This window comes from Leptopilina heterotoma, unplaced genomic scaffold (genome assembly GCF_015476425.1).
Source record: "Leptopilina heterotoma isolate Lh14 unplaced genomic scaffold, ASM1547642v1 Lhet_325, whole genome shotgun sequence".
Taxonomy (NCBI): Eukaryota; Metazoa; Arthropoda; class Insecta; order Hymenoptera; family Figitidae; genus Leptopilina; species Leptopilina heterotoma.
The window spans coordinates 139813-167509 of NW_025111019.1; the positions used below are offsets into that span (position 1 = coordinate 139813).

Consider the following 27697-nt stretch of genomic DNA (forward strand, 5'->3'; position numbering starts at 1 on the left):
GAAATTGTAATTTTTTATCATATTTTCGTATTCAATTTAAAAAATGAAAAAAACCTCAATGTTTAAATTAATTTTTAGTTTAATTGAAATTTTTGAAAAAAGTATAAATTTACATTTTTCTGTACAATAAAAGAAAAGAAAATATTGAAGTGTAAAAAAAGTTTAAAAGAATTGTTGTGAATTGTTCTTCCGTAGCATGATTTTTTTGCAGTTTTTATTGTGTAGTTTTCTCTTTCCTTTCTAGATTTAAGTAGTAATAAAGAAATAAAAATAAATAAATGATGCTCATAACAATTTTTTTTACTTTTTTTTCTCGCAAATTTTACGAGACATATTTTTAAACGGTTTTTGCATTTTTTGTTCGAATCGTTTCATTAAATGTATTTATATAGTTAGAAGAAATGTGTAATGCTCCATTTTGTGGCAACAAAAAAAGATGCACAAAACGGAGCAAATTTGTAATATACGAGTGTATTTATGCCAAAATCTAGATTGTTACAAATAATTGCAGAATAGGTAAAAAAAAAATAACTAATAATAATATTAATAATTTTAATGGTAATTGTAAGCAATCACTGTGAGACACTCTCCTGTTATCATCGACGAATTTTATTGTTAATGAAATCGCCTCGTGAAAAGCAGGATTCAATAATTTTATCGAAACTGTTTTTTAAATAAAAATTTATTCTTCTTTTCGTATTTTTAGTGTTGTTTTTATAAATCTACCCTTGTGCGTTTCTTTATTTATTTTTTTACGATGTTTAATTTTTAACAATGAATTCACAAAAAACCGAAATATTTTAATTTTTGTTCGCTTTTTATTTTTTGAAAGACTGTATATTTCTTTATGGCACAAAATATTTAATACTACATATAAATTATAAATACAATATTATTTATTATATAAAAGTACTTAAAAATATTTTTAATTTTTATTCTTAATTTCATTCTCTTTATGTTTGTATTATAATTTTAAGGATAAAAATATAACTTTGTATTCTTTATAAAATTCGTAAAATTCATAAATATGAAAAACTATTTTTATTTTTACATTTATGTGAAATTTTTTAAAGAAGGTTTCTCTATTCGTGACATTTAACTAACTTGCTCCAATTTCCGTCACTTTTACAAATAATTTTAGCGCTTCTTCCCCCATTCTTACAAGTGACAATTAACTGATCTTCAAAAAAATATGAATTCCCCTTAATTGTCAGTTGATCAGAAAATGTAGGTGGTCCACAAAAAATTTCTGAAAAACGCATTTTATTTTTTTGGATTGTAACTTTAAAAATACATTTTAAAAATTTAAAACTTACTGCCACATTTTCCTCGAATTCTTGACCATTTTGCATTAGAGAGACATCGTATTATTCCTTGTCCATAAATTCGATAACCAGGAATGCATTGATAAATTAACATATTTCCGAAAATGTATTTAGTCGGTTTGTAGTTTGCGTACTTTAATTCGGCATGAGGTGGTAGAGTTGGATTCTCACAGATAATAGCTGTGAAAAAGAGAATTCTATGTTAGAATAGAATAGAATATAATTAACGTTGGCCCATACTGGCGTTGCGCCTGTATATTTGGCCATGACCTGGTGTGTGAATGAGGTTTATAGAATTCTATGTTTATATTACTTTTTTCTCTGCGCAAGCGCCGGAGTGGGGACAATGAAAGTGAGAGAGATAGACGGAGGTTTCTCTCCTTCTTACTCTCACGTCCCCGCTCTGACGTTCCGAGAAGGAAGTTCCCCCTCTCCTAACAAAGTCTACGACTACATAAGTTGACTGCGCACATTAGCAGCAGCGTCAGTCTTGCGTTTAAGTCTGCCAGCTAATGGTTATACTTTGCTCAATACCAACTGTTTGCAAAAATGCTTTTGAACAATTTTTTAGCTCGGTTCTTTACTGAGCGCGTCGCAAATGTGAATTCTATTTTTCTTACATTGACATTTCGGAACATTCGACCAAGAACCATTGAACAGGCATTTTGAATATTGTACACCATCGATAAAAAATCCCTGACGACATTTAAAGTGCAAAATATCATCGATATAGAAAGTTTTATTAAATTCTTCTCTGTCATCATTGACGATATAAGAATTGTCTGAAATCTGAAAAAGAAAATTTATTTTAACTACTAGAGGCAGAGTGGGGGAAAATAGAAAACTTACCTTCGGTCTCGTGCATTTGACGGTCTCACATATTTCCCCCCCTTTCTCAAAAAGTGAATCTAAAATTTTACTTTCTTGGATCATTTCCCGATTCTCGAAATTCCAAATTCCATCTTCACTGCATTTCCATTGAATTTCGAGAAATCTCCTATTTTCAATTTGGAAAATTGTTTGATTGTGGCAGGAGAAAATTATTCTATCATCATAAAAATTTCCTTCGAATCGAACAAGAAAATTCCCAAAAATGTGGCTAATATCTCGTTTTTCTTGCCAAACTTGTTCACTTTTTCCGAAAAATTTATCAAAAACTGGCAAAATTGGTGATATTTTAAGGGGACATTTTTGTATTTGACAAAAACTTAAATCGTTCGTCCATGTTTCGTTAAGTGTACAAATACCCGAATTATTTCCATTTATTCTAAAACCACTTTGACATTCTATTGAAATTCGAGTACCGGGACTAAGGGAACTTTCAATATCGTGAATTTTTTCCAATACAGAGGAATTTGTGTGTTTGTCATCGATTTCGATAGTTGTCTTGTTTGTCAACTGAAGTAGAATCCTGCCATTTATTGGCAATTTTGGCAATGGACATTTCCGGGGCACGCAATTTGGCACAAAACCCATCCATCTACTCGAACTGGTGCATTGAAGACGAAACTCCGCAACGAGGTTGTGATTCCCTTGAAATTTAAAACCGGGCATACAAGAAATTCCCACGATGTCATTGTTGAAAAATACCGTGTCATTTTTATCTCTTAAATTGTTTTCTGAGTCCGAAATGACTGTCGCAATGTATCCATTATTAATTCTGAAAAAGAAAATACCTTCGACATTGTATAGATTGTTTTTAAAAATGATTTTTAAAAAATTTGTCAAGTTACGTTTTTGGAAGTGGACAACCAAAACTTAGGCACTTAGGAATCTCGTAATCCCAAAGTCCACTTTCTAGACAGGTCAAAATATTTTCACCATGCAGTCGAAAGCCGGAATTACATTTGAATTCTAATTGTTGTCCAACCTGGAATAAAATATTTAGAGTACATTCTTCTAACTGGGGAAAAACTGTTTTCTCGAAGGGAAAAGCATTACCTGCAATAGTGTTGTGTCGTTTGTTTCATGCTCTTCAATTATGTATTCGATATCACCGTTTTCTGGGGCCAAGAGATTCTTGCAGGTGATGCCTTGGAAAAATTAAAGTTTTAATATTTTAGTACTAGCAGGAAAGAAAAGGATACAAATTTTTTCTATAATTACCGACGCAAAACGGTTGTTGTCCACTCCATTCTCCATTGGAATTACAAATTCGATGGACATTACCCTTGAGTTCGTAACCCTCGTTACAGAAATAATTAATTTCGTCACCGAAAAGATAAGATCGTCCTCGTATGTGTCCTCGTGGAAAATAACCCGGAAAGCCACATTTGACTCCTTAAATATAATTCAGAAAAAGAAAGAAACGATTTATATTTGTGATAGATCATCTAATTGGATATTTATCTATTCTGGTAAAGAGAGGATAGGGGAATACTAACTACCGCAAATTGGTGTATAGTGACCTTCCCATTCACCTTGCAGAAGACACTTCCTTTTCAAAACTTTCATTTCTTGTCGTCCGACTTTTACAAGATATCCCTCATCACACGTGTAGGTTGCTTCCAATTTTTCACTAATACTTACGTTTCCCTTGGAAGGTGCCATCAATTCGGGACAACCCTTGCAAAACTCACTCTGCAAAATCCTAATATTGCCGTGAATATTCTCTCTCATTTTTGCCCATGCATATAAATTTCCAAAATAATTTTTACAAGTTTCACCAAAATTTTCAATTGCCTCTCTCTCCAAAACCGTGTCCCACAAATTAAGATGTGCTATTTTTCCAATAAATGATTCCGATTCGGACAATTGCCCACCAATTTTATCTTGTTCTTGACCAACGATCAAAATTCCGTCTCCTTTTTTTCGTATGTAAAAATTGTGGAAAATGTTCATATATTTCAAACAATTTGAAAACCAGTAGTACTACTGGCAATAACTTGAAAATACAATACCTTTAATTAGAGTCCCATTGGATAGTGATGTACCATTGGTAAAAAGTTTACCATCAAGATAAGCATTCCATTGGCCATTGCTTCCCTGCCAAGTGAAACACAAAAAGTGCCAATAACCATCGTTTGCTGTTATATCCGTGATTACTTTTTGTCCATTGATGTAGAAGACAAAACTGTAAACAAATTGTTCTTTATGTCCTTTGTTATTTAAGAAAGTGCATTCACTATAATGGTACAATTACGACTGTAACAATTAGCATTGTAATTTACTCACCCATTGTAATCAGTAAGTGTGACAGCATTGTCATAGATCTGATTTGCATAAGACAAGACTGTTCCGTAATTAAATTTATCCAAAGATTGAATCCAGAGACACACACTCAACTAGTGAAAAAAACTTATTTTTAGTTTCGTATCGGTTGTGCCCCTTACAAATTTTTACATTTATTAATTACCTCGGACAAATCTTCTTTCAAATTTGTCCATTTAACATAATCAGTCGTTCCGGATTTTGTAAATTGCATCACATAATTTAATGAGAGTTCTGTAAGGAAAATTAGATAAATTACGACAGTTGACGACAGTTTCGAAGAAAGAAACATTCCTGTAACCTACCAACAGTTTTATTTGTTTTTCAATTTCTCCTACTTACCATTTTCACAATTGGGACCCGTAAAAATTTGAGGACACTGACAGGTGTAATTTAGAGGAGTACTAATGCACTTGCCACCATTTTTACATGGCATTTGGTTACAATAATTTATTCTTGTTAGACAATCTTTGCCAGTGTATCCATCGGGACATTCGCATCTGGAAAAAGAATATTAAAGTTTAGTGTGCTAGAATGATTTGTAAATTTAAGCTTCTGCGGTTGGGGGTGATGATGAGGATCTACCAAACAGTTTTTCATTTATTGACTGCAGAAAAGAAACATATCAAGTTTTTTTGTGAATCACTGATTGAATTCCAGGGCCAAGAATTTATCAGAAACACCAATTGAAGATTTAGGCCCAATAAGATGTTTTCTGCTTTGTTTTAAGTACATAGTCTCGAATCATGATCTGGGTTCCCCATCAGTCTGCTTCTTTTAGAACTTAACAAATCTTTGATAATGATATTGTAAACATCATCTTTATTGTAGGTTCCCCGAAAAACCACTTTTATTCGTAGATATTCCCTTGCTTTTTGTTTTAATTCGAGATCTCCGTATGATCTATTTTGTAAATTAGAATAATAGAAGACATAACTTCATTTACCTGTAACTTTTAGGATTAGCTCGAGGCTCTACGATATTCTCGCAAACTGAGTTTTGCAAACATGGCGCCCAATCACATGGCAATAAATTACAATATCGACCTAAATATCCTGGTTTGCATAAACATCGCCATGTTTTATTGCTACTAATGCAAGTTGAACCCTCTTCACAAGGTGAGAGTTCACAGTAATTTGATTCTATTTCACAAAATTCACCTGCAATGTCATAAAAGGAAGAATAATATAGAAATACAGTTAATGCGTCGAAAAAGAAACAAAAGTTCTAACCTTCGAACCCGTGTCGACAATCGCAATGAAAATCCAGGTCAGAGCTTTTGCAAGTTCCTCCATTTTTACATGGATTTTGTGCACATTCATCAATGTAAAACTGAAATATAAAAAAATTTACAGTGCTTTAGTAAAAGAGATTTTCAAAGCATGCACAGTACTACAATCTTCATTTTTCATATCCACTAAATACAAACTTGACAGTTTTTTCCCGCATATCCAGTTTTGCATTTGCATACATATTCATAATCAATTTTAGTTTGATTTTGTAAAATGCAACTCCCATTTTGCAAACACGGCGAAGAACTGCAAGGATCTTTAAATGTTTCACATCTGGAGCCTAAAGTAACAAAATAGAAAGGAGATATTATTCTAGAATTAGAAAACACGGTTTTTGTTGTTTTCTTACCAATAAAATATTTTGGACAATCACAGCTAAAATCGTTCACTTCTCGCTGACAAGTGCCTCCATTTTGACATAAATTAAAATCACATGGATTATGCATTATAGGCATACAACTATCTTGACTTTTGGAGCCCCGATGAACAGTTGTGAAATTTTCGGGACATTTTTTACAAACACTTTGACCATAGTTCGATTGAAAGAAGCCAATTTCGCAAGAAGTGCAAGGGGCGAGTCCTAATTTTTTATATTTTTTTCTATGAGAATAGTAACCCGGTTGACAAAGTGCTGAAAACAAAAGTCACTTTAATTATTTATAATTACAAATTAATATTTTAAATTTTGTATTAAAAGAAGAGAAGAAAAATGTAGTATTTTGAAAAATTAAACTCTTGTTTTACGTTTACAATCCTTTAGAGATTTGCCACGAATTTTCCAAGTTGTAGTAAAATTAGGACACTTTTTGCATTCGATTGAACCGATCGAATCCTGATAATCTCCAATTTTGCACGATTGACAGTAATTTTTTATTAAATTGTGAAAAGTCCCTGCAGGACATTTTACTGTAGAACAGAAAAACGAATTACTTATTTGGATAATTCGACATTTATGCAAATTAATAAAACTGTATTGTAATTATTAAAGAAAATTAATTTTTATTTTAAAAATATACTAACCACAATCGTATGTTCTCATAATACTACCAGGTTCACAAATATTTAACGTTTCCTTAAACATTGTGTGATAATTTAATGATAAATTTTCAATCGTTTGCTTTGTTTCTTTATTAAATAAATTTGATTCCGATAGCTTTTGTAACTTTTCTTGTATTTTTGCTGTCCCTTGATTAGAATTTGTTCCATGATTGTCTGCATTTTTTCCTTAAAATTATACAATATCAATTTTTATTTTTATTATATAGGTAAAAATCATAAATATATAAAATAACAGAATAGTTAGAAATAAAATAAATTAAGTACCTATAAATTTAAATTTAATTACAAGCCTCTCTTTCCTATGTTGTAAACTATTAATTTCTGTTTCACTATCATTTGTCTCTTGTAAATTTTGTACTACTTTAAATTTTTGTGTTTTGGAAATAAATCTTTTCGTTCGATTTAAAATAATCGATTGATTCGTATTATCGGAAATTTCTGTTTCACATTTTGGTTCAATTTTAACTAAAGTACAGTCAATTTCATTTCCACACACTTCCAATAATTTTGAGGTCAAATCCTTGTTTATACTTTCAGTCAACTAAAAAGTAATTGAGTAGAATTATTCTATTTATTTTGTCCTATGAAATTAACTATTTTTGAAAAATATTTCCATTCATTCTCACTTACATTTTCTAATAATGAAGAGTTGTCACAAATTTGTCCTTCAAAAATTGCGACAGCATCCTGAGAGATTGATTGTGGTATTTGTGTGACTAAAATAGAAATTACGAAAATCAAAACACAAAAAGTATTTAATTTAGTAATAAAGTAAATGAATATAAAAATATTTTAGGTTTTTCAAAAATAAGAGAATAATCAAACCTGAACAATCGGGCAAAAAACTGTAATTCCAAGAATGACTCACAAAATTGCATGTGAGAATTAAATTTTCTTCCGATTGAAAAGAATCTATCGAATCGAATACAAAAGCATATCCTTTGTCGCAAGTAATTACACAGTGAACTTGACCGTTTTTATCTTCGTCATGACATTTTGAAAATGCATTTGAAGGCGTTGGTACATCTTGACAAGAATCTGTTAAATAAACATATTTTTCCTTTTTACTTTGTTATCAATTAATATCAAATTAAATTAAATATGTACTTATTTTTTTAATTATTATTTCAACAATAAATATTATTTATTATAAATTATAGATAATAATTATTTTTTATCAAATGGAATGTTGCTTTAACCTTCCACTGTTATGTTAAAACGACAACTTTCGGTGTTTCCAAACTCATCCGTTGCATTATAAGTCACTTTTGTTATTCCTACTGGAAAAGATTCCATTCCAGGAATGTGACTTTTCTCTATTTTTAACTGATATCCGGAATTGTCATAAAAAACTGGCTCATCCCACGTTACATTTCCAGCGCCCATTGCACTTTCTGACAAGAAAACTGGTGGACTTTCACAATTTTCTACAATCGGCGATTCATTATCTACAATGGCAAAATAGAAATTAAAAACTGTATGTAATAATTAAACAATTTACAGGAAAAAGATGAGAAGGGTGGACAGTTGTGCATCAAAAGTTTCCGATTGGTTCGATGCGCAACTACCCAACCCTGATTTCCCCTTCTCTTAACCACTGCAAACAATATTTTTGACGCTGACTTTTATTAAAATCTTTATACTCACCAGTGATATTAACAAACATTTGACACTGAATTTTATTTTCACTATCGTCCTGAGCAAAATATGTAATCGCGTGTGTACCAATTTCTGCTCTCCATGGAAAAACAATGTTCGGTTTGCTCCAAACAAGGGGAACGAGTTCTGAATTGTCGCTGGCAATTGGAATTGTCCAATTAACGAAGGTGAAATTTTTCCCCGGCAGAGAACTGGCTGTTATACTTTCCGGACATGTTAAATTGGGCGGTGTTTTATCTAAAAAATGTATTAACAACAAATTAAAACACTTTCAATTTACGGTTTACCTTTGTTTCGTAAATTAAAAAATAAGTTGTAATTTTTCTTTCGTTAATTAAAAAAAAAGTTACCAAGACATTGATTGTGATTATGACGATTCGACCATATTCCATGACGACCAATACAGGTTCTGTTATGTGGTCCTTGTAATTCATAACCATTTTTACAGTGAATTTTGCAGTTTGTTTCAAATGGAATTCTTTGGGGCCCCAAACAAATTTCCGGAGTTATTAATCCACTTGTAATTGGAGTCAATGGCTGACAATTGATTTCTAAAAACAGATTGAAAGGGAGAACTAGCTAAAAAAAACACTGTTTTATATTAAAAGTAAATAACTTAAAAATAGACTACAAATATTAAACCTACAGAAAATAGGAATTAATTTCTTTTTTACCTTTACAAGAAGTTGGAAGTCCATCCCATCTAGAAAGCGGTAAACAATTGCGAACTTTACTCCCACGAAGTTGAAAACCCTTTTCACATTGAAACTCACATCGAGTGTCAATTGGCTGTGAAGTTGTGAAATTATTTAGCATTCTTTGTTCATTTTGATCATCGTGAGTGCACATCATTTTCCCATGCGATGGGATTTTTAAGGAGGGACAAGTTTTCACTGAAATGGAAGACGAATTTTTTTTGGAAATTGAATTAATTGAATAGACTTTCAGGAAGTGGTCCAGACGAATGCGAACACTCCTAATCTAAAGTCGCCTGCTCTTCCGACACGCAGTAGATTACGGATGGCTGATTCTAGTTCAGGTGTATTTGTAGAAATGATTAAAAATTAATTACAAATTGCTTATACTACTCACCTAGGCATTGAGGTTCTATTCCAGACCATGTGCCATTATTCCGGCACAGTCGAATACTGTCACCAGTTAAATGAAATCCAATTCGACATCTTATTCCACAAGCGGCGTTTACAACATTATTGCATTCGTTTCCCTTCACGAAATATCCATTGTCCGGTGCTTCTAGTTTCGAACACTTGATGACTATAAAAACAAAAGTCAACTATTTTCAACACGTTCTTCATTTGTTATTGTTTGTTATTATTCAGATTCAAGGAAAACTATCAATCAAAATTCCAAATTTTCAAAAAAATGAATTGTAGAAACAAAAAGGCCTTTGACTTTGTCGCTGTGGAAAGAAATATCAAGGAAAATTTAAAAAAGAATGAAATTATCCAAACCAAATGGTTACAACGGTTCGAGTGGATATTGGATGATTACAAGTATTTAACCCTCTTTTTCCAATTCTCGAGAGAATGTTATTTTTTTCAAGTAATTCAATCTGAGTTCCATTATTAAATTAATTTCCGCTACAACAAAAAAAGATTGATGCAGGAACAATTATCAAGTTTGCGAGAAGGAAAGCAAATATTGAAATCAGATGTTGTATCGACAAGGAAGGATAAGAGAACAATTCGACCGTTTCCAGTGACAACAACTGGAGAAGTAATAAAATTTTTCTAAAAACATTTAAAAAGTACGGGTGATAATTAGAAGGATCTCTGTTTCAAATAGTATGGTTGGCTGTCATCAAAACCGGAATTTCGATTGGAAAATCCTCATGACTACGTACTAAAATTTCCGAACCCTATGGATGAGGTGAAATTATTAAGAGGCAACATTCCCGGTCTTGCGCCTGGAGTGGAATTTTATTAGCTGAACCACAAAAAAGAAACTGAGAAACAATGAAATATCTCTTTAGTAATAGAATAGTTTATTTATTATAATTACCTTCACATTTACTACCATTCGCAACGAATCCAGAAGTGCAGACACAGTCCTCCACGTCGATTGCAGGGACTTTTTTTGTAACATGATTAACGTCGGGACAAACATTACATGCAGAAATCCAATCCCCAGGAATAGTTTCGAATCCGTAGGTTCCATTCGGACAGGCTGTAAGTTAAATTTTGTATCATTATCTAATTGGTTTATTTATTTAGTAATGAATAATTATTACGTTGACAAAAGCCTTTTAGCCCCGATCCATAGTATCCCAAAGGACACAAGCAGGCATAATGTCCAGTCGCAGTTCCGCAGCTGCAAGTCGCCAATTCATCACAACAGCTTTCAGTGCCATTTGTTTTTTCCTCGCACAACGAATCACAATCGTCTGCTCCCTTCACTTGCACGTATTTGCCAGCCTTCAAATCTAAAATCATTGGAAATGGTAAAACATCTGATTCCTAAAATTAAGTGACAAAGATTTTTATCTTCTTCAGTACTTTGCTTGGACAAATCTTGGACTTTATAAACCTGGATTTATTATTTACTTCAGGACTTCCATTCCCGACAATACTGTTCATTACCATATCCGCAAACTGAATTTCTAAATTCCTATTATTACCTCTGTGAAGAGCACGACGAGCCAAAGCGTCGAATTCGGAGAAACTATCCAGCAAATAACTGTGCATGTGCCCAGGTTCACTGGCAATGTCGAAAAGTTCCTCCACATTTCCTGTGCCAATGCCGAAAGTAAATATCGTGACTCCAGATTCTTTCAAAAGTTGCGCTGCTGCTCGTGGATCGCCTCCATTGCTGTAGCCGTCAGTTATTAGAAAAACAGCCTTTTTTGTTTCGTTCCTACTCTTCTCAAGAATATCCTATTGGTGATAAAGAAAATCGTTCTTAACATAAAAAGTGCCATTTTTCTACACTCTGCGAATAAATTAGGTATGTTTCTGATTGGTTCGTAAAATTTCCAATAATTATGAGCCAATAGTTAAATATACTGAATTACTGATTCTTTTCTTCTTTTTATTGCTGTATAGAAAGAATAGTTGCAAAGTAACTACGGAAAAATGCTTACCAAAGCTTCCAATAGTGCTCCCATTGTAAAAGTGCCACCGCCTGTGTATTTAATGTTTCCCAATTGTTTACCCAATAACTGACATTTTTGACTATTTGGTTCATTTTCAGAAATTTGATCAACATTGCGATGGACGTTTTTTCTACCGGCAAAAGTGACAATCGCCACTCTGGTACCCGATGGTTCAACGGTGAAGTCTGACAATAATTTTTTCACGAAATTTAATTCACTTTTAAAGTTTTCCAATCCCACTGAAGAGGAAGCGTCCACGAGAAATACAAGGTCCACCTTTAAATTGGGTATGTTTTATATTATCATTATTACTTCGCGCAAAACGCTAACGCAGTATGGAACATCTTTCGCTAAAATGAAGTATGAGAGAGAAAAGAATACAAATATATTTTTGGTCTCTTCTTTTTCATGCTCTACTTGAGATAGCAACATAATCTATAAGTAATTGGTTTTGAAAGTAACTTGTATAATTTTTTAGATTAAAAAGGTTATTTTGCAGTTCTTAAAAGACATACATATAAGGAAATAAAAGAGTAAAGAGTATCCTTTAAAATTGTTACAGTTTAAAAAACATAATTAAATTTTGTACAATATATAAGAATTTTACTTAAAGTATAACGGAATTTTATGGCTTTTCCTTTATATATTAGGTATTGTAATAGAAAATTTTGTTGTTACATTTTTTTAAATGTAGGTACATAGAGTACATTTAAAATATTTTTATATAAATTCTTTTGAATCAGTTTGTAACTTTTCTTTAATTTCATTTGATATGAAGGAGTAAAATTTGGAAATTACGTACCTGCTCCAAATTTGTTCGCAATTGATCGACGTAATTTTTTAAAATTTCTGCTAGAAAATTGATTTTTCTTTGAAAATGTTTCTCGGGATTCATTGATAACTGATATCGTTGATTATCCTTTGTACTATTGTCACCATAATTGAGAAATATTACTTTTTCATTATCAATTGTTTCGTGGAAAAGCTGATGATTAGAAGTATTTTCAATTTTATCAATATTCAACAATAAAAAAATGATTAATGCCCGTATGTATTTTCCCATTTTCTCTACTCATACGCAATTAGCACTAATTCACAAAGAATAATAAATAAATTTATTACTATTTATTATTTTTAAGTTTTTGAATATTATTTATTTTCATTGTTTTCTTAAGTTAATTTGTATTTATCAATTAATTTTTTATTGATTACTATTCTTCTTTTATTATTTATTGTAATTACTTTTGCATTATTTATATTTTATTGGTTATTTATCACTTAATAATGAGCCTAAAAGACTTGTGTCTTTTTATTTATTATTATTACAATAGTGGTAACTTTAATTTGTTTTTAAAATTCTTATTCAGTTTAATATTAATTATATTTTAGACACTGATATTTAAATTTTTTTATTTATTTTCTCATAAAGTAAAACTGATGATAATATGGGAAACGAGTTTATTTTCGTTGCATTAGTGAGTAACACTTTTCGAGAACTATTCTCGTCAATAAGAAGCTTCTGTCAATTTCAGACAAGATATATTTCTAAATGCCTGTGCTTGATACAAGTGAAAAAAATCTAGAGCTTAAAATCTCAACAAAGAGATCTTCTGTTTCCTTCTTTATTGGGAAAATTAAGTCTTTAAGATTTCTCTTCTTCAAGTGTTTTCATTTTCTAATTAATATTGTATTTATTTTTATTAATTTTTTAATTATTACATTTAAGTTAAAAATAAATTGACGCGTATATTAGTAAACATTTACATATATAATTTTTTATTTTACTTATTGAAATAATTTATCTAATGAAATATAAATACATCAAGTGGTAAATTTATTGAAAATTTTAACTTTTTGTGCCAAATTGTCATTCAGTGTTTCGTAAAAATTATTCTGAAAGAAAAATTAAATTAAACAATTTTTAATTATGCATAAATATATAAAAATATTTAGTTTTTGTAAAAGTTTTAAAAAATTAAAATTTTCTTACCATTCGGCTCTTTTTTTTACGACAAACATTATTTTAGCAATGCAAAAGCATAAATCATTTCTTGTCATTTGAACGTGAATTATCTGACTGGGCGCACATTTTAATAAAATCGATAAAAAATGAAAATGTATAAAATCAAAAAATTGCAAATATTTTCAAAAACATTCTTTTGTCTCTTATAGGCGGATTTTTTTTGTAGTTCAACAATTTTTTTCTTCTACTTCAAAATATTCTTATTCTATCCTTAATTTTTTTTTGTTTTATTTATAAAGTATTCCTAACGTTTAAAAAAAAGTAAATTTTTTTAAACAATTAAAAAAAATTTATTTTCGACTTTGTTACAATAAATGTTAGAAAAAGAAAAAACATTAATAGTGTATAATAATTCAGAATATGTAAACATTATTTTTGCAAAATTTCAACGGATATAAATTTTACTGATAAGGCTATCATTATTTTAAACATTTTGAACATAATTATAATAGAATATTTTTAACAAAAAAAGTAATAATTTAAGAATTATTTAAATATAGGTATTAAAGAAAGTAAAAAACGAATAAATTTATTAATTTATTTATTTATTAATAAATTATTTATAAATTTTATTTCTAACAACATTGTCAGTATACTGATTTCTTAAACAAAATATTAAATATCATTTGTACAGAAATTCAATTGGTCAAATTTTAATACAATTAAAATTCCAGTTTTTTGGAACATGGGGATTTTAATTTTAGTGAAATTTGATTAAATAGCAATTAATTCGTTTAAGAGACTATCATTTCTGGAGCGCAGCAAGGTGAAAAGAAACAACGAAGTGTTCTTCCGAGATTCCTTCCTTGATCACATGTTAAGAATTTTCGTGAACAGTATCCTAATTCTTCCTTTACTTGACATGCCTTCTGAGTGGCACCCTCTAAAAAATTATCTCAATTATTTACATACGTCAAATTTTCAATTTAAAAAAAATTAATTTAATATCCAAATTTTATTTTATTTCTTAGTATAATAATTTGACGTAAATTGGTATTGTATTAAAATAATTATACTCAATTTATAGTAAAATTTAAAGTAATATATTATACTAAATTTTTTTAATACCTAAAGCACAAAAATTTATATTAATGTTGACGTACCAATGACATAATGAGTTGATAGTAAGGCGAGGACAACAAAAATCAGTATCGATGAAGTAGATTTCATTTTTTCTTAATTTACAAAAAATGACTAATTTCCCTTTTACTGCTTGTATATTGTTACAAAATTTGAGTTTAAAATGAAGTTTCTTTTACGCTAAGTACAAATTTATATTGTTTAAAACGTAGTGATAATAATATGTTTATAAATCATCAATTTTATCTACACAGGAAACAATTTTAAAAAATATATATTCGATTATTTTATTTTCAATTTCCTTTTGTGTAAATAATTTTTTTATACCTACATTACTATGTAATTTTGTTTGAAAAAAAAAATTGTTAGTTGTAGTAACATTTTCTCTATAGTGGATTTTTTTTGTATAGTAGAAATTACTTTTTTATCAAATAAATGCTATAAGACTTTTTAATAAGTATATATCAATGTAGAGAACTATCTATAGAGGAAAATTTGCTTTAAATTGTGTGGAATATACGTTAAACTTTTGCAATAAGAACATTTTTCTTGGTAATTAAATTAAATTTTAAAAAAAATGTCATTCGTAATTCAATAAGCAACGAAGTATTCTTCCGTGATTTCTTCTAGATTAATTTAATGTCGTATATAATTTTCTTTTTTTTCATTTTTAATTTTATATTTAATTTTATTAATTCTTTATTATGTTTTTCTGACTTGCGTATTTTATTTTATTTTTATTTATTGCAATTTAAATCATTTCTTTTATTATTATTAAATTATTATTATTCAATTCAATTTTTAATTTGGAATTGAATTTGTTTTTTCCTGCAATAAAATTCGGAAGTTTCTAATACTTTAGCAGCTTTTATTAAATTGTTATTGAACTAATACTATTTTTGTAGTTGAATTGTTTTTTTTCTTTGCAGTCTGTTGATTCATTTTTTTTAGACAAATTAAATTTTTTTTCTTGTGGAGAAATTAATTATCAAGAGAGTATTGTTTATTAATTAATTTATTTATCATTGATCGAATGTTGTAATTTTACAATGATACATCATTTGCTATTATTTTTGCTACATTTCTTGTATTTAATTTGGAGTACAACAAGGGCCGAATAAACAATTAAGTGTTCTTCCAAGTCTTTTTCCCTGACGGCAAAATAAGAACGATGATGAACAGAATCCTAGGGTCCCATTAACATGACATGCCGTTAGCGCTGTAACTTCTGAAAATAACAAAACATTTTTTTTTATTTTTAAATTTAATTTAATTTGTCCAACGCCTTCGTGGAAATAGAACTATTGTACGCTAGGCACCAATGGAGGAATGTAGTACATTTCCCCACTGGTGGTGGAATGAGAAATTGATTAATCGATTTTTTATTTTATATTAGAATTAGAACATTTTAGGAACAGAATTTTGAGGACACTCTGGGGATCTTTAGCAGGGACACTTTCAAAACATTCATTTTTGAAAAATTTTTTTCCAAAATTTTTTTTCTATTTTTTTTCTATTTTTAGATTTTTTTCAAAATTTTTTTCAAAATTAGATTTTGTTTCACTCTCAGTTATTGCTATAATATCATTGTAATATTTTGATTTCGATAAATAACGAGTAAAGTCAACTTAAAATTTTGAAAAATTAATAGTTTAAATTTATTATTTATAAAAAAAATTTTTTGCAGTTGTTGGACAAAATAGGTAGTATGTGCAACTTGTGGAGAACAGCGATTTTCGCTCGCTCGATTGCTGCGCGCGCTATGCTTGCGCAGCAAACTTCGAGCTCGCGAGAAATCGCCCTTGTTCTCCACTCGTTGCACAATCTACTATTGTTCTTTATTCTGCTTTTCTGATTTATGTATTTTTTTATTTATTGCAATTCTTAGTTTATTTTGTTGTTACTTTATTTCTAATATAATTTAAATTGAAATTATTTATTTTAAAATTATTTTCATATTTTATTTTTGTTTCTTTTATTGTTACATTATTTTGTCCTTTTTATTTATTTCTAATTCAATGCTATTCAATTAAAAATGTTTACTGTTAATTATTGTCAAATTTTATCATTATTTTATAATTAATCAAATTTTAATAGCATACCTGTCACATAATTAGCAGTAAATATGACGAGAACAAGAAAAACTAGTACAGATGAAGTAAATTTCATTTTGAATGAAAAATTACAAAGCAATAAGTGCTAAAGTTATTTTATTTTATAAAATATTTTTTTGATAGAAAATTTGAATTTAAAATGAAAAATTTAACCTACGAGTACTAATTTATATATAGTGACGAGTACTAATTTATATATAGTGATGATTAACAATCTTATCGCTTCTAATGACAATAGAGGTTAGAATAAAGTGTATTATATTTATTCTTCATTGAACTTGTTTATTTTGTAAATGTTAAAAAACATTTTCTTTATGAGCAATTATCTATGCAGGTAAACTGATTACCATTATTACATGCCTCACTTTATTTTGAACGTCATTCTTTTTAAAAATATACGTTTTGATGTGTTTTTTTAATTTCATGAGGAAAGTGAAAAATCTGCTATTAAATATCGTGGAATCGGTATAGGTATTTTGGGCATTTTCTGGTTGATTCAATATTAAAATTTGTTTTGGAAATTTAGGGAAAAAATAAAGAATACTTCATCCTAAGGATCATGGATTTCCATACGATTCTTAGGATCTAAAGAATTCAAACGATTCTATTATATATTGGATTTTAGGAATCCAAACTCTTCACATTCTAAAGAGATCTGAAGGATCTAAAGTATTCTGACCATTTGAGTTCTAAACTCTTTGGATACCTATAATATTCAGTACAATCTATTTTCTTACAAGCACATACTGTATAGAATAAAAATGAACACAAATAATTTTTGACATAAATTATAAAAATGTACAAACAGATAAAATTAATACAAGAAACCATACAAAACAACAGAAATCAATTATTAAGATCGATTAAATATTTAAAAAGTTTTGATTTAAAAATACCAATTCTATCCGCTCTAGTTATCAAACATGGAAGAGAATTCCACAGATCCGCAGCAGTAACAAAAGATGAATTTTTATATTTATTGTTCAGTTCGACAAAGAGGTATCCTAAGTACATTAGGACCCCTTAGTTCTCTAGAGGTAACTGGTAACCTCACTTCTGAATGTAAATTTATCAAATAAATAAAGAGGCCTAAAGAACCACATAAGTTAAGCATCCAATAAATAACAATCGTCGATTTTTGACATTCAACCACCCAAGTCTTATGTGCACATCTCTCTTTAAATAAAAAATAAATCTTATACATGAGTTGAGGAATTTCTCAAGTTTATCGTTGGGTTCATCTGTCAGATCATTATAAACAGCACAGCAATAATAATAATCAAAGCGAGGAAGAATCAATGCGAAGACACAAGTTGAGTTTTTAACTGGATAGAAAGAGCTTTTCTATATTTCATTTGAATTGTTGCAAGGTTGCATAAACGCTTCTACAAATTAATCCAACGGAGAGTTTGACGAAAAGTAACACTCAAGTTTTGAACAGATAATACACATAAGGAATAACTGTGTTATTTATTTTAATTGAAGGACATGTATCTAAATTCAAATAATTTATATTCCAACAGGAACCAACAATCATAGAATAACTTTTCTTAAGATTTCAGTTCAGAACCGTTTTTCAAGTTTTGCAGCCAAACAATTAAACATTCCATTTGATTATTATTAACATGATTACGATAATATACGAGAAATACTTAAAATACCAAAAATAGATACCAGATTTTTATTTGTAACGATCTCATTTTCCTATTGAAAATAGATAGTCAATGGATAAAATGGATTCATAAGGTGTCCGCATTCCGCAACAGTATTGAAGCGCATTAATTTTTCTGCACTTGTAAGGGATTTCAGAAACTATTTGCCTTTTAGTACATCAATCAACAGAACCAATTATGGTTACTACTCTGCTTTCAATAGACTTGCTAGAGTTGCTAACACATATATAGTGATAAACTGGATTTCTTTGGAGTTTCTTTGTCCCCTTTTAAAACAAATTTGAAAAACATTTATTGTTTATGTAGCTTAATTGCTATCTAGCCCGTTAATATTGTTAATAAATAAATAAAGTCCAAAGTACCCTTTATATGTGCACTAATTTTCAAAATTGAAATACTCAATAATTTTCTTATAAAAAATAACTGGATGCAACTCCCTAATTAAGTCATCTGCGCAGAACCGAAAAGCAGGTAGCGAGCGTAGCTTAATCCCCTCCTCATTTTTATTCACTTTTCTACATTATCCCCACCCTTGTCCACGTGAATTTCCGACCCAGTGTGAACTTAACGGATTAAAATCAATGCCTTTGCATTGATCAAGGAGAATATGTTTCGCAGGTGAAATTACGTAGGTTTTTAGTCCAATTTTATTATCTTCTTTAAAGGAACAGATAATTTATGTACATTTTGAAAAAATTGGTACTCCATTTTTTTGTTAAATATGATGGAAAGGAATGTACGGTACATTATTTTGAATGTTTATACAAAAAGAAATCTTAAGTCGAGGCCTCGGTTGTATCGGCTGGTGCTTCGGTAGAATCTTCGGCAGCGCAGCAGGGTTTAAGGAAGCATTTCAATGTTCTTCCAATGTTCTTTCCTTCATTACATTTGAAGAATGATGTTGAACAAGTTCCTTTTTGGTCTTTCACTGTGCACTCTCTGGCTTCTGCAAAATAACAAATTCATTAATTAGTTTTTAAATTAATTAATTAAAAAATTTTAAAAAAATTGAAATGAAAATGAAATGCTTTTAGTCAAAGTGTAAGGGAGATTGGGGAATTGTGGGCCACACTTTTTTTTAGCTCAATATCTTACACACAAAATTTTGTTTTTCAAATTTAAAAATTTTTCGTGTCAGTAGGAGGTATAAACTATAACATATATCATAGTCAGTTTCCCAAAATTATCACTTACCTTAAAGAAATTATTTATGTTTTACCAAAAAGTGCAATTTTATGATTTTTAAAAATGTTGGGGAATTGTGGGCCACTACCTAAATTGAGTTTAAAATTAAAAATAATGATGAAATATATTTATTAAATGGTTAGAAATATTAAAAATGTTTAATAAATGTTTAATATTAGTTTAAAATTAGAAAAGAAAAAGTAAGAAAATGAAATTAATCGGAATCACAATTAATTAATTACAAATTTTTAAATGAACATCTTTATCGCATAAATCGCATTGAATCGAATTGTTTTTGTTAAATTACTATAGCTATGAGTATATATGTACTTGCATTGTGCAATTAAATCGCCAAAAACAAGCAATAAATACTTCCCTAAAAAAGTGGCCCACAATTCCCCAATCTCCCTATTTAAAAAATTTTTTTTATAATTAAAATCTAATACTGTTAGGTCTGCTTAATTTTCTATTTACAGTACAAATTACTAATTAGTTAAATTTTTCTAAAATTTGAAAGTTTAAAGTGAAATTTTTTATATTTTTCAGTATTTCAAAAAATACTTGAATTTTGTGTAATCAGAAACTTATTGATATGTTTGTTGTCAAATTAATACAATTAATTGTTTTAATTTTACTGCAGTAAAATTAAAACAATTTACAGTCGAACTAAATGCAATTAAAATTTGTGACGCGCTCCCAAGAAAGGTACCTAAGAAGCAAATGAATTATAGGTTGGGTTCGAGTTATATTTATCTTGATTAAAAGTTCATTTTTAATTATTTGAATTTGAAACCAATATTCATTGAATATTTTGAATATAGTGAAGTGACTTGAAGACCAACAATTTTTAATTAATAATTGATTCTCTTTCTGTATTTTTACTTAGAAAATTTAAAACATAACCTCAAATTTTTTGCTTCTTAGGTATGTACCTTTCTTGGGAGCGCGTCACATTTATAGTTTTAGCCAACAAGTTGTAGTCAAATTAATGAAATTGCTAGTAAAATTAATACAATTTTTTGTCAAATCAAATTCAATTAATAGTAAAATTTATAAAATTAATCAAGTATGTCAAACTTTTTTGAAATTAACAGTAAAGTTTTTCTCTCCTTCGAGAATAAAAATTTAAAGATTGAAATAAATAAATGCAAGATTAAAATAAATTGAAATAAATTTTTAATACAGTACCTGCAACGAAATTTGCCGCCACTACCAAAACGACGAGCAAAAGAATCATTGATTTGGTGGATTTCATTTTTTTGCAAATTATCGTGAAAAACTTAAGTAATTTCTTATTTATATAACGTTAGAAAAATTTTTAATTTTCCAAATGAACTTTTCGACTAGAAATACTTCTCTATATATAGCGATTATCATTCTTATCGCTTCATTTTCAAGAATAAGACACTAAAATTTATTGTTTTTTTTCATAGAACATAATATTGTCAAACTTGTTTTGTTTTTCAAGTTTTATAAAGAAAAAATAATTTTTATATAAATTATCTATACAGGAAAACATAAATTTTTTAAAAATATTTTAATTATCTTGATATTTTTTTATTGGAAAATAAATCTTAAAAAATACGCAAAATTATTGCTTTTGGTAGAAATGAAAATTTGATTTGCAGTCAAATTAATGGATGAGATTTTTTTTATAGTCAAAGGTGTTTTTTATTCTTTTTTTATTTTCATTTTGTAATCTTTCTTTTCGCACATTTTCCTTTAATAAAAATTTGTTATTTCTAATTTTCCTGAAATCAAGATATTTCTAATTTTTTTGTAGTCAAATTTTATTTATATGTTGAAGAAAAAATCATTTCTCAAAAGTTGTAGTGATTTCTTTATTTTTGTAGTGAAAATTTTGCTTGTAGTCTTTTTTGGTCACATATTTTTGAGAAGAAACTTTTTCTTTGTTAAACAATTTGAAAGTTGAAAATATTTGTTCATAGAGTCACAAAAATATAGTAAATAATTGTATCGAAAAGAAACAATATTTAGTCAAAGATGTTGGATTTTTTTGGATTGTTCTAATAGGTATAGTGATGAGAGATGTTTATTGTTTTTTTTTAAATTCAGTCCACATTTATGCAACCAATTTATTTATTTATTTATTTATTTATTTTTTTTTTATAAACATCAAGAAACAGTAATTGTTATAAAAATTGTAATTGAATCAAATTAACATTATATGCAGTAAATTTGAATAATTTAAAATTATTTTCAACTCGAGAAAATTAAAAATTTTACTTTGGCCCACGGGAAAGAATTTTCTTTTACACAAACACAATTTAGATACCTAAAGGATGGAAGTTTCGTTTACTCAAGTGGAAAGATGAAAAAGGGGTTATATACCTATATAATATACTGAAACCATAATTGTGGAAGGGATATTCGAAGATGGGCCATCATGATGAGCGGCGAGAAATGCATCTCAGAAGGGAAAACAGTTTCCGAATGAACTGCATTCGAGTTACATGTCTGCATCAAAGCGCGAGTTGGAGTCAATTTTCCCCCTTTTCTCTCATTTCTTTTCATTAAAAATTAGTGACAACAAATCTTTAATAATTCTCATGAACAAACACTTGGGACAATAATTTATTTATTCAGAATGTAAATATGTATAATCAAACGCAGTAATAAAAAAAGATGAAATCTAATTTTCATCGGTAAATTATTCCCTACAGTAGTTGTAAAATAAACAAAAATATGTATTGTATATTTGTTGTACATATTCTTACAGCCCCTTTTTTCTAATAATTTCATTTTCATAAAAACCTAATGATACGTGTTTACATAATTTATTAAAATTTATAAATTATAAATGTGGTGAGTAACATTTTATCTCTGATTATCGTTCAATTTTATTTTGTAAAAATATAATATTTTTCTACCTCCCTCCCCAACTTATCCTCACTACTATATTACGTCATATATTTACTAAATTTACTTTATTGTATTATTGCAAAGATAAAAATGTTGCAGAATTTTTTAAAAATTGTAAATATTATTGAAGAAATATTATGAAAAAGAATTATTAAAAAGAATTATTATCAATTAATTAAAATATTTAATAACAATAACAATTGTGAATTTGAAAAAAGATTTCAAAAATTGATGACTGTTTTATTAATTTTTATTAATATTTTTTTTTTTTTTTTTTTTTTTGAGAAAAGTCATTTTTTATACGACTTTAAACTGGCTGTCCTTGGTGAAGCGAGTCTTCCAAAGTAATATACGCACATAACTAATATTTTTCAGTTTTCACATTTAAAAAATAATCTATTATTACCTATCTTTTATAAAAAAATTATTTCGTGAATTATTTCTTAAACCAATTTCTCTTTTTTTATATTATTAATTCCCATTTAAAATTATTTTCTTTCCAAATGAATAATATGTTTAACTGTTTTTTTCCTTTTTTTTTTGTAGTCAATTTTTCACCTCATAATTATTTCTTTTCTGTTTTTTTAATTATTTTTTATTTTCTAAATTGTATTTATTTTTTTTTTAAATTTTACTTTGTTGCTTTTAAAAAAACTTCATTTTTTTAAATGTTTAAAAAGAAAAATTATTTAATGTTTCTTACTTTATTAATTTGTAATTACATATTTATTATTTGATTTATTTAGAAAAGAATGTTATCATTTAGGATAAATAATTTATTTTTGATTAATTGAAATTAAATTAGTAATAATTATTAATTATATTTTTTTGTTAAAAAAATAATATTTATGTTTTGACAGTGACGATGAATTTAATTCTATTATCAATTTTTCTATGCGTCTCGCCATCATTGTCGGAGTTACGAAAGGAATTTTTGCCATTCCGCAAGAGACAAAATATTTTCAGTAAATTGAGAAAGCGTCACATTGATGGGGAATATCTAGAGCAATGCGCAATTATTAATTTTACAAATGGATTGAATTTCGGAAAAGTCAATGTTCTTGCATTTCTCGACGCAACTTGGCAATACAGTCATCGACAGGCAGTGATGTAATTTATTATAATACTTTATGTAATTATTCATTTCATAAACATATTTATAGAAATTGTAGAAAATATGTAAAAAAACAGTAAGTTATAATTAATTATAATAATTAATATTCGTATTATAAAAAATAAATTCCAGGCTAAAAGATTTGATGGGACGTTTCGAGAGATATGGTTTAGTGGATATAAATTTTGTTGTTATTAATTCGATGTCAACGACGAAAACGCAACAAGTGGAAATTGATGTTGAGAGGAAAACGTGGATGACAATAAATTCAAGTGAGGCGGAAAATAATGTTTCTCCCGTTGAACTTAACGTTGAAACATTAAAAGAAATCCTGGGCGATGAAATTGTATTTATTCAGGATGATTTGGATCTTGACATTTGGAGGAAGCTTCACGTGTCACGTGATCAAATAGTTGTTGTCGATGGGTGAGTGAAATTATGAAAAAGTAAAACATTCTTTTGTCACTATATATATAACACTTTAGGATAATTTTGTCATTTTGTTTTCATTCCAGTTGTGGACAACTGACATATCAAGTGATTGTTCCTTGGAGTATTTTACATTTTCCCTACGTAAAGGCAGCAATACTTTCGACATTCAATGATGAACCGTGTGGTGCATGTAAGGTGTGCTAAACAATATTTTTGTTATTTATAATATTAATTTATTTCATATCGTCATTATAAATTGTTTGTCCAAGTAGGCAAGTGACTATCAAGAAATTGCAGCAAACGAACCAATTAATGATCAGGTACCGAATGAGGACGAAAGTACCACATTGGAAACAATGACGACAATAGCAATTGAGATGGAAATAACACAAGTCACATCTGAAGGAATATTAGCAGCAAAAGCCAAAGATGAAATTCAACTAAGAGCAGAAACAGTAAAAGCAGCAAAACAAGTTGAAACAACGACAGAAATGGTAAAAATAACAGAACAAGTCAAAACAACAACGGAAGAAATGGAAACAGCAGTAGAAGCAACAGAAAAAGTTGAAACAATGACAGAAATGATAAAAATAGCAGAACAAGTCAAGACAACAACAGAAGAAATGGAACCATCAGCAGAAGCAACAGAAAAAACTGAAACAAAAAAGGAAAAGATAAAAGTAACAGCAGCATCAACAGACGCAACAGAAATAGTTAAAGAAGAAGAAGGAGAAGTGGAAGCAACAGAACAAGTTGAAACATCGACAGAAAGAATAAAAATAGTAAGAGAAAAAGTTGAAACAGCAGCAGAAAGAACAAAAGCGACAGAAGATGATGCAGCGAAAAAACCAACAAGTACAAAAGAAGAACTTGAAACAGCAACAGACAAATTTCAAGTAACAACGAAAGAAATAGAAACAACAATTGAAGCAACGACAGAAACAACTAAAGAAGCTGAAACGATGACAGAAACAATTAAAGAAGTTGAAACAACGACAGAAACAACAAAATCAAACTTAAGTATTGTAACGGAAGGAGGGACAATAAAAGTAGCACAAGAAGAAAGAGGAGATTATGAAACAAAAGCAGAAGAAGAAGTTGAAACAGCAACAGAAACATTAAATGGTACAGAAAATGAACAAGTTAATATAACAACAGAGGCAATAAAATCAGAAGAAGAAGAAGAAGAAGAAGAAGAAGAAGAAGAAGAAGAAGAAGGAGAAGGAGAAGGAGAAAATACTGGAACAACAGAGAAGGAAATAAAAATAACAGAAGAAGAACAGGGACAAAAAGCTGAAACAACGACAGAAGCAACAAAGACAAAAGAAGAAGAAGAAGAAGTTGAAACAACAATAGAAATGATAAATGAAGAAAAGGCAACAACAACAGTACCTGAAGTAACGGAAACAATAGAAGACATTGAAGCTCAAGTGAACAATGGGGCTACAAGTGTATCCCAAGAAAATGATGTTATAGAAACAACAACAAATGTTGATGCAACAAATACCAAAGAAGAAGTGAAAAATGATAAAGTGACAGAAGAATACAAATTATCGGATTTTAAAACTGAAAATTTTCACCACATTCCTACTGTGCAGGTATTCTTATATTTCATTTCTTCTTTCTTTCTCTTCTCTTCAAACGCATAAACGCTCTAACAATTGAATTTTACAGAATTATCAAAGCTAATTTTTTTCAAAGAATAAAATAAACAAAATTGTTTTCTTTTTTGCAGCAATCATCAGAAGTTGAAAGGAATGATGATAGAATAACAACCATTGAAATAGCAAAAAATCAAACAAAACTACCAAATGTTCGTTCAATTTCAAATTCAAAAAATCACGACATCGTCTCATGGCAAAAAATTGAAATGGACAAGAAAAATTCTGATAGTAAAAAATGGACATTTCCAATACGTATTATAATGAAAGCGCCACATTTGGATATTAATGAGAATTCTCTCGTGAAACATGATTATCTGATATTAAAAACAGACAATGAAAATTATCATCAACATTTTGATTCTGGAATTAAGATTGAATTGCCAAGGGGAAATTTTAATTTTTCCCATAATATTAATAATAGTAATAGTGAAAATAGTGATTTAAAAAAAATTATCGATATTTTAAACATTGAAAATCATCAACTTTTGAGTAACCAAAATTTCCCGCCAAATGAAAATGAGACAAATTTCAAAAATAAATTACAAACGAACGAATTAAAATTTTCCATTAATCATCATAATGTGAATCAAGAGACGGAGAAAATTGATCACACAATTTTTGGCAAAGACGAGAGTCCTGGAATTTTTGATACAATGGCGAGGGATGATTTTGATATTTTCCACACGGAGAAACCCGATTATGATCTCATTTACGAGGTAAGAAAATATTTCTTTAATGCAAACATTTTACTAATCATAATTTCTTCTTTGAAGAAGAATTTTATTAATTTTATTTTCGTATTTATTTTGGACAAAATTAAAAAATCTGACAATAATTATAAGGAATATTTTTATTTATTTTAATATATTATTAATGTCTCATTTTTAAATAAAAAAATAAATAATTTCAGATGGAGGAAATGGATAAAAATCTGGAAAATTACGAGGATGAAAAAAATCTCGAATATTCAGTAAGTGAAAAGGAGGAAAGAGCTAAAATAAAATTAATTGATCATTATAGTAAATTATTATCGTGGATTCATTACGTTCTAAATTAATCGAATTTTCATAAAATTCATTTTTATGCAAGGAAAAATTTTTTTTTTAAAATTATATAAATAGTTTTTATGTAATAATAACTTGTACATAAACAATTTTTTTACAGAGAAAAGTAACTTTTTTAAAAAATTTGTAACGAAAAAAATACATAATTTTTATAAAAAACTGTTTTAATAGAAAAATGTTTTTATTCAATTAATTATTATTATGCAAATTAAAAAATTTTTTGTTTTCAATAATAATCTTTGCAAGAATTCAATTATTTTTAAAAATTTTAATAAATTCTTCAAAAAATTCAATTATTTTCTAAAATTTTAATAAATCCTTCGAAATAATTCAATTATATTTATAAATAGTAAAATTCTTTACGGAAATTCAATTATTTTAAAAAAATTCAAAGAAATTATTCAAAAAGAATTTAATGAGAATTTTCAAAATTTTTTACAAATTTCTTCGCGAGAATTCAATTTTTTCCCTCAATAAATCAAATTCTTTAAAAGATTTCTATTATTATCGTATATTTTGATAAAATTCTTTGCAACAATTCGATAATTTTCAATACATTAGATAATTTTAAAATTGAAAGTATTTAAAAGTAAAACTTATTAATTATTAATAATTATCATTTATTAAAAAGCTTTTATTTCTTTTTGTTTTAGTTACAACAAAAAACGTGTTTTGATAAGAAGTAGATTTAAATTCAAAAGAAATTTCCCGCCCTCCGCTCAGCGAATCAGATTGCAACTAGCTTGAGGACGGACAAATGGCGCGCCTTTGTTGACGAATCAGAAACAAGTTTTAAAAGTAACAAAGA

General features: G+C 28.3%; 3 protein-coding genes across 8 annotated transcripts; 2 read left to right on the plus strand and 1 right to left on the minus strand.

The window, feature by feature from the left end:
- Positions 1 to 49: 49 nt before the first annotated feature.
- LOC122504966 (sushi, von Willebrand factor type A, EGF and pentraxin domain-containing protein 1-like) lies at positions 50 to 12779 on the minus strand. Of its 2 annotated transcripts, none has more exons than XM_043616352.1 (31): positions 12460 to 12779; positions 11646 to 11933; positions 11184 to 11439; positions 10797 to 10988; positions 10568 to 10732; positions 9638 to 9820; positions 9220 to 9438; positions 8896 to 9096; positions 8534 to 8782; positions 8086 to 8334; positions 7712 to 7924; positions 7517 to 7602; positions 7151 to 7427; positions 6848 to 7051; positions 6572 to 6733; positions 6177 to 6458; positions 5965 to 6107; positions 5768 to 5867; positions 5482 to 5509; positions 4878 to 5035; positions 4681 to 4769; positions 4500 to 4609; positions 4226 to 4398; positions 3710 to 4129; positions 3432 to 3605; positions 3267 to 3358; positions 3059 to 3195; positions 2175 to 2985; positions 1946 to 2114; positions 1317 to 1505; positions 50 to 1249 (listed from the first exon to the last, which is right to left on the minus strand). In XM_043616352.1, exons 1-31 carry the CDS (start codon positions 12718 to 12720, stop codon positions 1083 to 1085), a joined length of 6447 nt encoding a protein of 2148 aa, XP_043472287.1. In that variant the 5' UTR covers positions 12721 to 12779; the 3' UTR covers positions 50 to 1082. The 2 variants fall into 2 exon arrangements, with proteins under 2 accessions (XP_043472287.1, XP_043472286.1); XM_043616351.1 differs by having other exon boundaries at positions 5482 to 5695.
- On the plus strand, positions 10112 to 10501 carry LOC122504971. The gene is made up of 2 exons (XM_043616362.1): positions 10112 to 10282; positions 10352 to 10501. The coding sequence occupies exons 1-2, from the start codon at positions 10166 to 10168 to the stop codon at positions 10490 to 10492; spliced, it is 258 nt and encodes an 85-aa protein (XP_043472297.1). The 5' UTR covers positions 10112 to 10165; the 3' UTR covers positions 10493 to 10501.
- Positions 11808 to 27031, plus strand: LOC122504967 (FK506-binding protein 5-like). 5 transcript variants are annotated; one of them, XM_043616355.1, is made up of 10 exons: positions 11808 to 11944; positions 12136 to 12197; positions 22025 to 22558; positions 23476 to 23725; positions 23862 to 24155; positions 24245 to 24356; positions 24434 to 25116; positions 25147 to 25759; positions 25897 to 26541; positions 26736 to 27031. In XM_043616355.1, the coding sequence occupies exons 4-10, from the start codon at positions 23481 to 23483 to the stop codon at positions 26880 to 26882; spliced, it is 2739 nt and encodes a 912-aa protein (XP_043472290.1). In that variant the 5' UTR covers positions 11808 to 11944; positions 12136 to 12197; positions 22025 to 22558; positions 23476 to 23480; the 3' UTR covers positions 26883 to 27031. The 5 variants fall into 5 exon arrangements, with proteins under 5 accessions (XP_043472290.1, XP_043472291.1, XP_043472288.1 ...); XM_043616356.1 differs by having other exon boundaries at positions 24434 to 25347; positions 25381 to 25759; positions 26736 to 27030; XM_043616353.1 differs by having other exon boundaries at positions 24434 to 25759; positions 26736 to 27030.
- The last annotated feature ends 666 nt before the right edge of the window (positions 27032 to 27697 follow it).

Coding starts and splice junctions, on each gene's coding strand:
- LOC122504971 (XM_043616362.1), top strand. CDS start 10,166: ATGCAGGAACAATTATCAAGTTTGCGAGAAGGAAAGCAAATATTGAAA. Junction 10,283..10,351: donor CAGTGACAACAACTGGAGAA/GTAATAAAATTT, acceptor TGTTTCAAATAG/TATGGTTGGCTGTCATCAAA.
- LOC122504966 (XM_043616351.1), bottom strand. CDS start 12,720: ATGGGAAAATACATACGGGCATTAATCATTTTTTTATTGTTGAATATT. Junction 6,734..6,847: donor TATGAGAACATACGATTGTG/GTTAGTATATTT, acceptor TCTGTTCTACAG/TAAAATGTCCTGCAGGGACT. Junction 4,610..4,680: donor TGAAAGAAGATTTGTCCGAG/GTAATTAATAAA, acceptor TTTTTTCACTAG/TTGAGTGTGTGTCTCTGGAT.
- LOC122504967 (XM_043616353.1), top strand. CDS start 23,481: ATGAATTTAATTCTATTATCAATTTTTCTATGCGTCTCGCCATCATTG. Junction 23,726..23,861: donor AGTCATCGACAGGCAGTGAT/GTAATTTATTAT, acceptor AATAAATTCCAG/GCTAAAAGATTTGATGGGAC. Junction 24,156..24,244: donor CAAATAGTTGTTGTCGATGG/GTGAGTGAAATT, acceptor TTTTCATTCCAG/TTGTGGACAACTGACATATC.